The sequence below is a fragment of the Melanostigma gelatinosum genome (assembly GCF_949748355.1).
Source record: "Melanostigma gelatinosum genome assembly, chromosome: 3".
Lineage (NCBI taxonomy): Eukaryota > Metazoa > Chordata > Actinopteri > Perciformes > Zoarcidae > Melanostigma > Melanostigma gelatinosum.
This window is the reverse complement of record NC_136636.1, coordinates 21065754-21077610: the sequence shown is the minus strand read 5'-3', so window position 1 is coordinate 21077610 and position 11857 is coordinate 21065754. Positions and strand designations below refer to the sequence as shown.

At 39.7% G+C, this 11857-nt stretch overlaps 1 protein-coding gene across 1 annotated transcript; it reads right to left on the bottom strand.

The window, feature by feature from the left end:
• Window positions 1-818: 818 nt before the first annotated feature.
• Window positions 819-11826, bottom strand: rab22a (RAB22A, member RAS oncogene family). The gene is made up of 7 exons (XM_079265245.1): window positions 11378-11826; window positions 10049-10128; window positions 9030-9111; window positions 5833-5904; window positions 5007-5113; window positions 4413-4522; window positions 819-4091 (listed from the first exon to the last, which is right to left on the bottom strand). The coding sequence occupies exons 1-7, from the start codon at window positions 11411-11413 to the stop codon at window positions 3994-3996; spliced, it is 585 nt and encodes a 194-aa protein (XP_079121371.1). The 5' UTR covers window positions 11414-11826; the 3' UTR covers window positions 819-3993.
• Between the last annotated feature and the right edge of the window lie 31 nt (window positions 11827-11857).

Below are 11857 nucleotides of genomic sequence, written 5' to 3'. Positions count from 1 at the left end.
TTTTTCTTCAGCTCTCCATTGTAACAATAAACCCATAACAAGTCTTTTTACACAACTTGTTATGACAATACCACATGTAATCTCATAATGGAATCACTCTCTCTATAACCTGGCTTGGAGAAAGACTTGGCTCTTAGCTAATCGTGATATGATGACTAACATAAATAAGTTTCTATCAAACTTATTACATTTAACCAGCTTGAAATATAAAAAACATAGATGCCATATTGATTAATATTTTAGATTCATTTGGGGAAAAAACGTTTTGGCACCCAAGAAGCCAAAATGAATGTAAACATATTCAAAATCTTTTAATGTTATTAAATTTAAATTCACATTCACAGTAAACATCATAGCTTCTAGGTTTATAAATCCTTTCAAGATTTTTTGAAATCGTGCAGCATAACATATAAGTAATAATCTTAATGATGACTCCATTCCAATTCAGTGGATCAATGAACCAGTATGCACAATGCAAGGGCCTCTGCAGACCTGCGCATCTAACTGCTTATGCAACCATTATTAATGTTATTAGTAACGTTATTATAGTTGCACCTGTGTTTTAAAGCAGCATTAAGTTAGACCTTGTGAAACATTTACGTTGTCCTGAATGGAAAGCAGCTTGATGGCAAAATGATGTAATTGGAACCATACCATGTCCATGTGTACCTTTAATTAATTTCATACATCAATTTATTTTTCACCTGTATCATAAATATTTTAGCACTCATGTCATTTTCACTGCCTTGTACATTCCCCCCCCCCCATTTTTCATTTGTTTTTAAACATGCTTATAAAGATAGTGGGGTAATAGGAGGTTGTCAAATGAGCATTCTGCCCTCTCAGCACTATTCAAAGTGCAGTGAAAAGCCCTCTGCCAGTCAAACGCACATCTCAAGTGTCATATTTATATATATATAGCCAGGCGGCTGTCTGCCAACTGAAAAACACAACCAATCACTAACAACATTGTCACTGTATCCCCAAGGAACAAGTTTATCGCTGACATCGCTCTTAGGCTTAACTTAAGGAAGCGAGATACTTGTAGGACCTACTTTCTCACACAAAACGGGAGGGAAAAAATATTTTTGTCAATCTTTTATGAGTAAACAAATTGACAGTTCCCTTTTTACACATTTGTGAATACATGGCGAACAAGTTTTTTCAGGCATTTTGTTACAATCAATATGAAACAGTAAAAAGCTCTATATGGTATATACTACAATGCTGACGGAATTACTTCAAAATGTGCAAGTCTATTGTGGTCAAATAACTGGCGAAGAGTAGACTATAGTCATTGATTTATGTGCAATTGGATGGTATATATCTACACTGAAAAATATACATATTATAGATCAATCACATTCCCAGGGCCAGCCCAAGACAATTGATATTTTTCAATGCAAAACTGGCACACAATTTCTATCCATGCCTCCTGTTTCAGAATAAGGGGAAAGCATCAGTCATGATCAAACTTCAAATCATGTTAAGCATTATTGTGTTAAGCACTTTAAATCATTATATTACATTGACAAATAAAGGGGAAAAAACGGTTAATTATGTGTGGTGTAGTAAAATGGCGTTGACAATATTTGGCACCATTTCTTTGTAGCAATAAGAACTGAGCAAACAGCCAAAACCCCCAAAAAACATCGAGGAGCGTTAAGAAGTCGGACATCGTGACAATAATCTTTCATCAAGTGATTTCACGCAGATAATACCAGAAGACCAATTACAAACAGTCAGTGGAAGTGCAGTTTTCAAAGCACCAGAGTGATTCCCTTTTAGTTTAAGTTTTGACCTAGAATGCCACTCTGGTTTAGAAGGGATTTTGTCGGCCCCGTCACACTGCTCATTTGATCAACTCTGTCTGAGCAAAACTGTCATCAAATCAGCATGAAATGAGGTAAATATATCTGTCATTATTATCGGTTTGAGACTGCTTGAATGAGATCACATTTTTGCACGAGTGTGTGCTCTCCTGTGTGAACATTATCCCTCTGTAACTGTTTTCTTGGTTTAGGTCACATTTCTACCTTTGTCATCATAACAACTATTGCACTTCATAAGAAAATCCTGAAGATATAGGTAGCACTGCTTCACACACAATTCATCAATAATAAAGACAAATTAAGTCGCTTTCGCTGACAGAAGAGCACACAATCCAAATTTATAACCCTGGAAATGCAGTCTAATTAAGCCCACATCTCTACTTTTTGGCAACTGAAAAGAGCTTTTGGGGCTAAAAGGGCTCAAGAAAAACAGATACGCATGGAATTACACAGAATTAATAAGTCTGCGGCTCATGAGTCAACTGCAGCTCAATTAGGACAATATGGGAGGTAAATTAAACCACTGTAACATAGCACTAAGGATCACAGAGTAGTAGTGAATGAAAGACCGAAAGCAGTTTGACCCACATTAGTTTGAAACTAAATGAAAGCTGGATCCACAGTAAGTGCCTGTAATTTAGAGGAATGAGGCAAAAGAAGTTGGGAGAAAGGAAAATTAGAAGACAGACTTTGGAACAAAGCACATACAGTAATTCAGAGCAGAATGGAGACTACGGTTCATTAAGGGGTCAGCATGTCGACACAGAGCCACATCTGATTCTGCACCTATAACCTCCAAGTTTCCTCTGAACGAGGTCGAGTTTCCAGATCTCACTGTTTTCATCTCTGGCCAGGTAGTAAAACAACATTGCATGCGCGAGTCGCTGTTGATTATGTGCAAAAAAAGGAAAGATGAAAAATGTTTATGGGACAATTACAGAAATTGGCAAGACCTCACAAAAATCTGTAAAACTGTGAAGGAGCAGCGAGGATTGAGGACAGCAGGCTCGCCAGCTAAAGTAAGATTAGAGGGAAAGAACGACACTGTGTGTAGTACAGTGAACGTCATACTTATGCTTCAGTTAATACCTTTTCAGTAACTACAAGTTGGAGTGAGGCGCACAGGTGGGCAGAACTGTTATCATATAATAATACATTTAATGGGAGTTGTGGACTGCAGAATTGTTCCCATCACGAAGATGAAATTTTACAACAATCTGTTCAAATTAAAGGAATAATTTGTTTTAGGGAATACGCCAATTTGCTTTCTGGCAGAGTTAGAAGATACCAATCTCATATCTGTCTATTAAATATATATGGCAACAGCTAGCAGCTGGTTAGCTTAGCATACATTCTGGAAACAGGTAAACACCTGACACTGTCAGATATAACATGTTAATTAGTGAGCTTTAGGCGGATTTTGTTACCTTTGCCAGAGCCCTGTGTTTTCAGTCTTTATGCTAAGCTAAGCTAACGGTCTGCTGGCTACAGCTTCATATTTACCGTACACGAGATTAGGGTTGATATTCTCATCTCAACCCAGGCAAACTATTCCTTTCATGTAAAGGAAGTAGACTCCCACACACCTTTCATTTCTGCATTTTTTTTAAAAAAGTGGGATTGCAATTTACTTCAAAGCACCCACTTGGCATTTTGCCTTGAAAAGTAAAACTGATATTTAGCATGCATCAGTCTTCCTTGACTGAATCTCAAACATCTCTCCCAATATCGTTCCAAAAAGCCAAAATTGAGATGTACAAGCACAAAGGATTTCTGAATTCATAAATCTGTAGCCGTTAAGTTCCTCTCATAAACCTGGGGCTATAATACACCAAACAGAGGTTGATGTCCATAATAGAAGCCAGTAAAATGATAGGTATGTGGGTATTTTCACTTACACATCATCACTTACACTTGTTTTAATGCAGGCAATGCTCAGAAAACGGGAAGTTTTTCTCCAGCCAGCAACTTTCAGACGACATCGGAAGATTTTTTGTTGTTGATTGGCGCTAAAATGCATTTGCTCTTGTCATCAGAGTCGCACTTCTGCATCCCAGGATCAGTGTCGGCAGGGTATTGAGGGCGTGTGGTGGCTGAAAGCGGAAGCAGGCCGGGGACACCGAGGGTAAGCAAAGGTCAGGTCACGTAGTTGCTGGGATCATCAGCAGCACGTTCTGCGAGACTCTGAGGCCTGACGTCCCAGTTTGAAAGCTTTTCCTGAAGTTCCTCCCGCTGCGTCGACAACAGGGATGCGCTTACCTTTGAGGAGACACACACACACACACACACACACACACACACACACACACACACACACACACACACACACACACACACACACACACACACTTGTGTGAAACAGATTTTTGAAATCTGTGAGAAGTCACAGAAAAGAATGCTTACACTTACTTAAAAACTAAACCTCTAATTGGTAACTCTGTTTCAAACATAGTCTACCTGCTTTCAAACACAAAGGGAGACAAGATAATAATCTTAATGCTGTACGATGCTTAATTTGTCACAGCTCAATAATAACCAGGGGATGTACAATGGCACCAGGCGCTCAAGAAATACACTCACTTATCTCTATAAACACCTCGTTGATGTTGATGGCATGCTTGGCACTGGTTTCTACAAAGATGGCATGGATGGAGTCAGCGTAGTCCTTGGCATCCTTCTCTGGCACTTCCCTGTAAATACAAGAGGCATTTAATTATCATGTCGCAATATGCGAACAGATTCTCCAATTTCATGCATTACTTGATAACCATCAAAATGTAAGTCGGCAGCTATTATGTGGAAGATTTCCCAATTTCATGGATGACATTATCAAAAGCATATGTGTCCGAGTCAGGGAGATTTTGTGGAAGACAGAGAAACTAAAATTATCTTCAAATACTTCAGTACGAGAGCCGATATACCCCCTTGCAGAGCAGAATCCACTTCAGCTCCAGACACGGTGAATTCCAACGATATTTCAAAGCCAAACATCAGATGTTATTCCGACACTAAAACACGTCATAACATTTCCGTACAAGAATTTTTGTTCCTTCTGCGCCAGTAATCTGAAATCCCATCATCACTCTCAAGCTGTAAATGAGGGGGCACCTTCACACTGCACACTAGCATTAACAGTTGGTGACACATGCAGTATTATCTCTAGTTCGGCTTCACCTGGCGTCTGACAGGTCACATTTGTTGCCAGCGATGGCGACCACTATATTAGGAGGACCATGCTGGCGCAGCTCCTTCACCCAGTTCTTTAGTGTTTGGAAGGATTCCTGAAGTTAAAAAAAACACGTTAAACTGAACAGATCAAGACAAGCACATAGTGCCTCCCAGGAAGGTTTAAAGTTTGAGTTTGACATTTTGGTGAATATGATTATTTGCTTTTGTTAGATTAAAAGACAGATCGCACTCTTGTCTTCATGGCAAGCTGGAGCCGGCGGCTGGTTAGCATAAAGACTGGAAGCTCTGACCAAAGGTAACACAATCCTTTACACGTCGAAAGCTCACAAATGAATATATCTTTGCTATTTTAAAATATATATTTTCCATTTCACAGGAGTCTGCAGAGACTTCCTGTAGTCTCTGCTGGTTCCCTGCCAGCTGCTCCCAACATAACTTTCTTAAGAGGGTGAATCGTTGTTTTTACACATGGTTTTTTAAATACGGATTAAACAAACAAGATATGAGGTGTTAATAAGTGAGCTTCACAGTTGCAGGGAGGCAGATTTCATTACTTTTAGACAGAGCCAGGCTAGTTGTTTCCCCCCGTTTCAAGTCATTATGCTAAGCTAAGCTAAGCTAAGGGCTGGCTGTGGCTTCATATTAACGAAACAGAAATGAGAGTGGTATCAATGTTGTCAGCTAACGCTTGGCAAGACACAAATAAGTATATATCCCAAAATGTCAAACTATTCAATGAACACAATGAACAATGGAACTCTACAGTACGTACTTTGTGAATAAGTGGTTGAGGAGGAAACGTAAATAATACCTCTTTCGTGATGTCATAAACAATGATGGCTGCCGCTGACCCTCTGTAGTACATTGGTGCAAGAGCCCGAAACTATGAGAAGACAGAGAAAGCAAGCAATGATGAGTGTTGTTGGACAGGGAGGAGGCAGGTGTGTCTAAAGCCTCTAAAGGACCTTCATCTCTGCCAAAACGACATCGTATAATACTCGTACAGCTTCGAAACCATGTGAAACGGAACATGATGATCATCAGAGTACAGGCCAAGAATAACAAAGGCTAATCTTTGAAGACTGTTCACCTTGATTTTACAAAATGTTTTCATTATTGTATATGAAAAGGAAATCAAAATATCATTGCAGTATAACACAATTATTATACCACGTAGATCAGGAAACAGTGCCTTGGCTTCATAGACTATGGATAATCCGTTACATAGGCACCGACTGTGACAAACTCAAAACAGAGTATACAAATGCACAAAAAAAAGGGACTCCAGAGTACCATTTTACTAAACCAGATGCCAAGTGTTCTGAGCCTATAAGCCAAGTGGCTTTACTTAAAATGGAAGTATAGCAAGTCTTTCCACCCAGACCTCACACATGTGGTAGCCATCAAGAGAAAGATGGGCAGAACGTGTCAAGAGATGTTAGCTCTTTGATATTCATGGTAACTATACATTTGATCCTAATAAATCACAAATCCCTGCATAACCAAAACAACAGGTGCATTTTTTTTAATCCATCACTGCCTGGGAGGCTGGGGGGGGGGGGGGGGGGGGGTGTCATATTGATTGTCATGAAACTTGTTTGAGACATTCATGTTCCCTTCATGGTGACTTTTCATCCAGCCATCAACTAAATGTTAAATTGTTTCCAATACTTTGGCTTACGACCAAATCATCAGCCTCAGCTGTACTTTCTGTTTCGTGCTAATTTGCTAATCTTATCATGAGTACAGCCTCACAAAGCCACTGGCATGGCCATCTTTTTCGTCTTTATTTGAGTCCATTTTTCAATTCAGGCAGTGGTCTTTTCCGCCTCTTTCCAAAAACCACCGATAATTAGACAACAATCAACTTTATAAAGATCATAGAGGCAAGTAGAAAACAGCAGCTGTGTTGTGCCCTGTAGCTGCTCATGTCTGCAGGCATTGTGACACAAAGGTGGAGTATGAATCCATTCATTCACTGTTTAAATAACTTTTCTGATGTAACAAATATGAACTATTAGCGCTTTCTCTCCATTATGTTCATTGCCTCTACAGGATTTTGAAGTTGTAACAGTTTGAAAAGCTTTTGTTAGCAAAGCAAACATACAGTATGTTTCAAAATATCTCACCAACTCTTAACTTTTTATTTTTCATGCCTTCTCGCATTATACTCTGCTGGACTGGGGCTTTCAACAGACTAATAAAACCATGTGTCATGTGTTAACTAAGGATATTTATTTTAAAAGACCAACCCATGTCTGAAAAGGACCTTCACTTGGAATGACCCTGCCTTCCCGCCAATTTCATTTTCCTTTACAATACGATGGAATAAACTATCCATCTTAGAGTGACACTGTTACCTCAGGAAAGCACACATTCCACATAATTATAGTTGTTACTGGCCCCAAGTCCACCAACGGGAATCCAACCAACTTGGGATATTTGGCAGGGGCACTGAAAAGAGTGCCGTCTGTTTCATCGGCTAGTGTTGGGCTGCACCACCACCACCACCAGTCCTGTGTGGTCTAGCTCAGCCTAAACCCAAAGAGCAATCACAGCGAGGCCAGACGTCTGGCCACACAGCAGCCCAGTGAACAGCCCCAGTGATGCCTCGCCGAGCGCTGATTAATTTCTAAAACCGCGAGTTTGATAAATAATGAAAGAAACCTTCCTATACTAGTAGGATGCAAGATTCCTTTCGTCAGAAGGGGAGGACTTGACCGGCTGTTGACAGCTGGGCTCATCTGGTCTCGAGATATGGATTGTTGGATGGATTAGAAATCACAGAGCTTTCTTTTTAGTCTCTCCTTCCATGTGCATTGGCTGGCTTTGTGTTCCCCTTCCTCAACTCAACAGACTTTGATAGGCCAAAGCTCTACAAAAGTTAGAAAACAAGCCACGAAAGGCTTCAAAATACCACAGCAGCTTTGTATTAAAACACACACACACACAAAACCTCCCAAAGGAATGTTGCTACTTTTTCACACTGATGTGAACACAGGCCACATGGGAGTGAAAAAGCGGATTTGTTGGAATGAAAAAAGTGGAGAAAATGGAAGAGAACACAAAAGAATCAGAGAAATAAATAGATTGTTGCCAAGAAAAGAAATGAAAAGAAACTTTTCATGAGAGAAAACACAAAGGGGGAAAAGGAGGACCCTCGGATGTAGAGTTGGAGTGACTCTCGGATAAGACACGGTGGCAGCACACAGCAGTGGGCTCCATCCACCCATCTTATCTTAAATGAGGCTGCATTGATGTCCTCTCAAGGCCACAAAGAAGCCGAGGCCCCCAGGGGAAAAGGAGGATAAAAGACAAACGGCATCTTATCTCACCTCTCTGGAGAGGACAGCAGCAGGGATAAGACATTACAACAGAGGATTGTGCATGAGGAGAAAGAGAAGGGCATGCACAGAAAAAGGGGAAGTGATGAGGAGAGCTAAAGCAGAGAAATGTGGGACGCAGGGTGCGAGTCAGAAGAGAAAGTAGTTCCTCACGCTGTCACTGTCTGGGGCTTGGTGACGTTTAGACATGCTTGAATGCTAAAATTGTACTCAAACCCCAAGATAGATGAGAAGCAGGACGAAGATTAAAAGGTGACAGAAATGAGAAATCATGTTTTAATAATCCAAACATATGCCACTCACTGATCTAAACAACACAAACTCATTACATCGCGAGTGTCATTTTAAAAAGTGGTCCTAAACCAAGAGCACCGAAAGAAGTAGGTTTTTGGTGAGCAGGCAGGACGCTACCTATAGGAAGGTAAATGTTGCCCCCTATCTGAAGTAATGAAGAACTGCACTGTCTCCCAGTTAAGGGAGTGGTCCATTCACACGTGTAGGTAGCTTTCTCACTTCCTTTAAACCACGAGGGAGCAAGAAGTCGATTTTTTGAATACGCCAAGTCAAACTGATCGATTAGAAAATGAAAACCGTTGTGGTTTGGCTGCGCAAAGCTTAAACACATGTGAATGTTGAGGCCAAAACCTCAGTGGATATTACTGACCCGCTCCTGTCCTGCCGTGTCCCAGATCAGGAACTTGTGCAGCTCGTTTTGGTATTGCACTGTCTTGGTCATGAAGGACGCCCTGGTGAAAAACAAATTGCTTCATGATTGATGTGCTATGTCACATTACAAAAACACTAAATAGATTTCACGATTATAAAAATGATAGACAGATATAGAACTGCAACTAAAGAGTCTGAGACAATTTAAGATATCTTAAATTATCTGCAGGCTTTAGAGAACGATAACATCCCAAATGTTAAACATTAAATAGGACTTACATTGTCTCAATTAGAGTCCGAACGATACTGTACTTTTGAGGGTGATAACAAAACCAGCATTTGGTATTGATTGTTTGTAATCTGCCTCAAACATATCTGCCACTTCTGTACAGCAATTTCTGGTGATTTATCGGCTTACAATTGCTGACCAATGCTCAGTATATCTGAGACAAGCTAAAATTGTTAAATTATAATATTGGCAATGACTTTATGCATTGGTCGGGCTCTGGTACTGACTGACAATATTGTCTACAAAATGTTTAAAAAGTGTCACAAAGCAATGTCTAAAAATGTGTTACTTGATTTGATCCACAGCAAAACAAACAAAGTGTTTCATTTATAGACAAGCAAACAACTTATTTGCATTTGTTAAATTGAAACCAGCAAATATTGTGTCTCTTTATCAGGGCTGGAACAAACTATTGTTTTCATTCTGAGTAATCTGCCAATTATTTCCCTAATTGATCAATTCATTGTTTGATTCATAGACTTTGAGAAAATAGCAAATAAAGAAATATGAATATGAATAAATATGTGCCCATCACAGTTTCCCAAAGCTCAATTGATTATCAGAAATGTTGCTGATTAATTTTACATTCATTTTAGCTCTTATTGGAATTGATTAATCCATAAATAGACAGAAATGAACTGCTTACATGATTGCGTTCTGCAACAACCCGACACACAAACCAATGAAACACAGAATAACTTCTCATGTGGGAGACAGCAGGAACTTACCCAATCGTTGGGTTGATGTTTGGGTCGAAGCTGTCCTCCACAAATCTCCAAACAATACTCGACTTTCCAACGCCAGTGTCCTGCAGAGACAAAATAAAGACGATGCTTACTAAACATGGTCGGAAACAATTACTAGAAGTATAATCACAATTACAAAAGCACATTCTCTGGCAACATGCCCAGACATTATTGCTTTTTCATGGCATCTTCTTCCTTCCTGTTCCCCTCGTAGGCCTGAACTTTGTGATTAAACAGGACAGACGTAGTTAAGCTTACGTTGTTGTTTTTTAATCTTATTTGTTGAGGAAACGGGAAAATGTAACTTATACTGTTGTTATATGCAGTATAGACATGGATGAGTGTTGCTCCTGTGAATGATTTGTAATTATCTTGTGCAGCAAAAAACAGTAATGTCATTTAGAAAAGTCTTCTATAAAATGTCCTAATTAATATGACTGGTTTATTTGGGTTGCAACTAATGATTATTTCCATCACCCATTGTCATTCTTTGGAAAAAAACAATGAATACTTTAGTCAAAAATAAGTCAAATCAAATAAAACACAGAAAAGAAGCACATCAAATCATTACATTAGAAAAGGTGGAACCACAGAAACATTTAACTTTTTTACGAAACAATAAATGGACTACTTGTTTCAGCTCTATTTAAATCGTATGAGCAGGTGTTGGAGAGATGTGAGGATGGATGTTACATCAGTATCGTATCAATGGCATAATGGTAAAGTAACTGAGGCCTGCTGTTGTCTGCACTTCCATAAATATTGTTCCCGTGACTTATTTTGAAATAGCAGAAACCAGTAATGATAATTAAGGAAGCTATATAAGGATCAGGTCTGAAACCAAAGGTTATAAAATGTCAATAATAGTGAAAAATGCCCAGTGGCTCATGGTGACACCTTCAAATGCCTTGTTTTGTCTGACAAACAGTGCAAATTATATTAATCAGCAAGTGCTCCTACTATTGTTGCTGATTTATATTCTACTGATCGACGAAACAACTGTATTAACTCCATTTTAAGCTTATTAGTAACGTTAGATAATGAGGAGGAGATGTGATGTCATTCAGGGATGGTTTGATAGGATGCTGGTAGCAAAACATATGGGTTTATGCTGATTAATACAGTTCAGACATGCATACATGTTGTTCGTGAGACTGATTCAACACATGTAACTCTTTTAAACACACCTGTCTATCGGTATGTAGAGCCTGGGGGATGAACAGCGTGGATCATTTCACGCCACAGGTACAGTTAGCTGTACAGTGACGGCTACAGACATAAGTGTTCAGATATAAATCGATGCTGACTTACCCCCAGGAGACACACTTTTAACTCTCTCAGCGCCATATCGATCTCCTCTCTCACTCAAAATGAGTTGGTGATGATGACCATTGGCGGTTTTCTCCTCTGGTTACCTTTAAATCTTGACTATTCCTCTCGTGTTGTATGTTCACAAACAACTTCACTTCATCTCGGAAAGATGCGCATCTCAGGTTAAGTTCTACCTCTCGCTATTCGCGTTAAAGCGTCCAGTAGTCCGTCGTATTAGCCATATTGTGATGATTGCAAACTAGCTAACAGTGGCGCCACCAGATCGCTGTCTCCATCTTGAACTACGGACTGCGGTCACGTGACTGCATCGGCTCTTTTTTGTTTGGAGAAACACACAAAGCCCACAGGCTTTTATTTCCGCTCAGTTATGTCGAGTTTGTGCCTGAGCTGAGAAACGGTTATACGTTTGGGTTGTTAAAAATATAATCTACCGGTGAATCCCAGCATCAGGAAGTGCCT

What these genes read in the sequence shown, in the direction of transcription:
- rab22a (XM_079265245.1), bottom strand. Translation starts at nt 11,413, where the DNA reads ATGGCGCTGAGAGAGTTAAAAGTGTGTCTCCTGGGG. An exon ending in TAAAAGTGTGTCTCCTGGGG is followed by an intron (nt 10,129 to 11,377) that starts GTAAGTCAGCAT and finishes TTGTCTCTGCAG; the next exon opens with GACACTGGCGTTGGAAAGTC. An exon ending in TTTATGACATCACGAAAGAG is followed by an intron (nt 5,114 to 5,832) that starts GTATTATTTACG and finishes TTTTAACTTCAG; the next exon opens with GAATCCTTCCAAACACTAAA.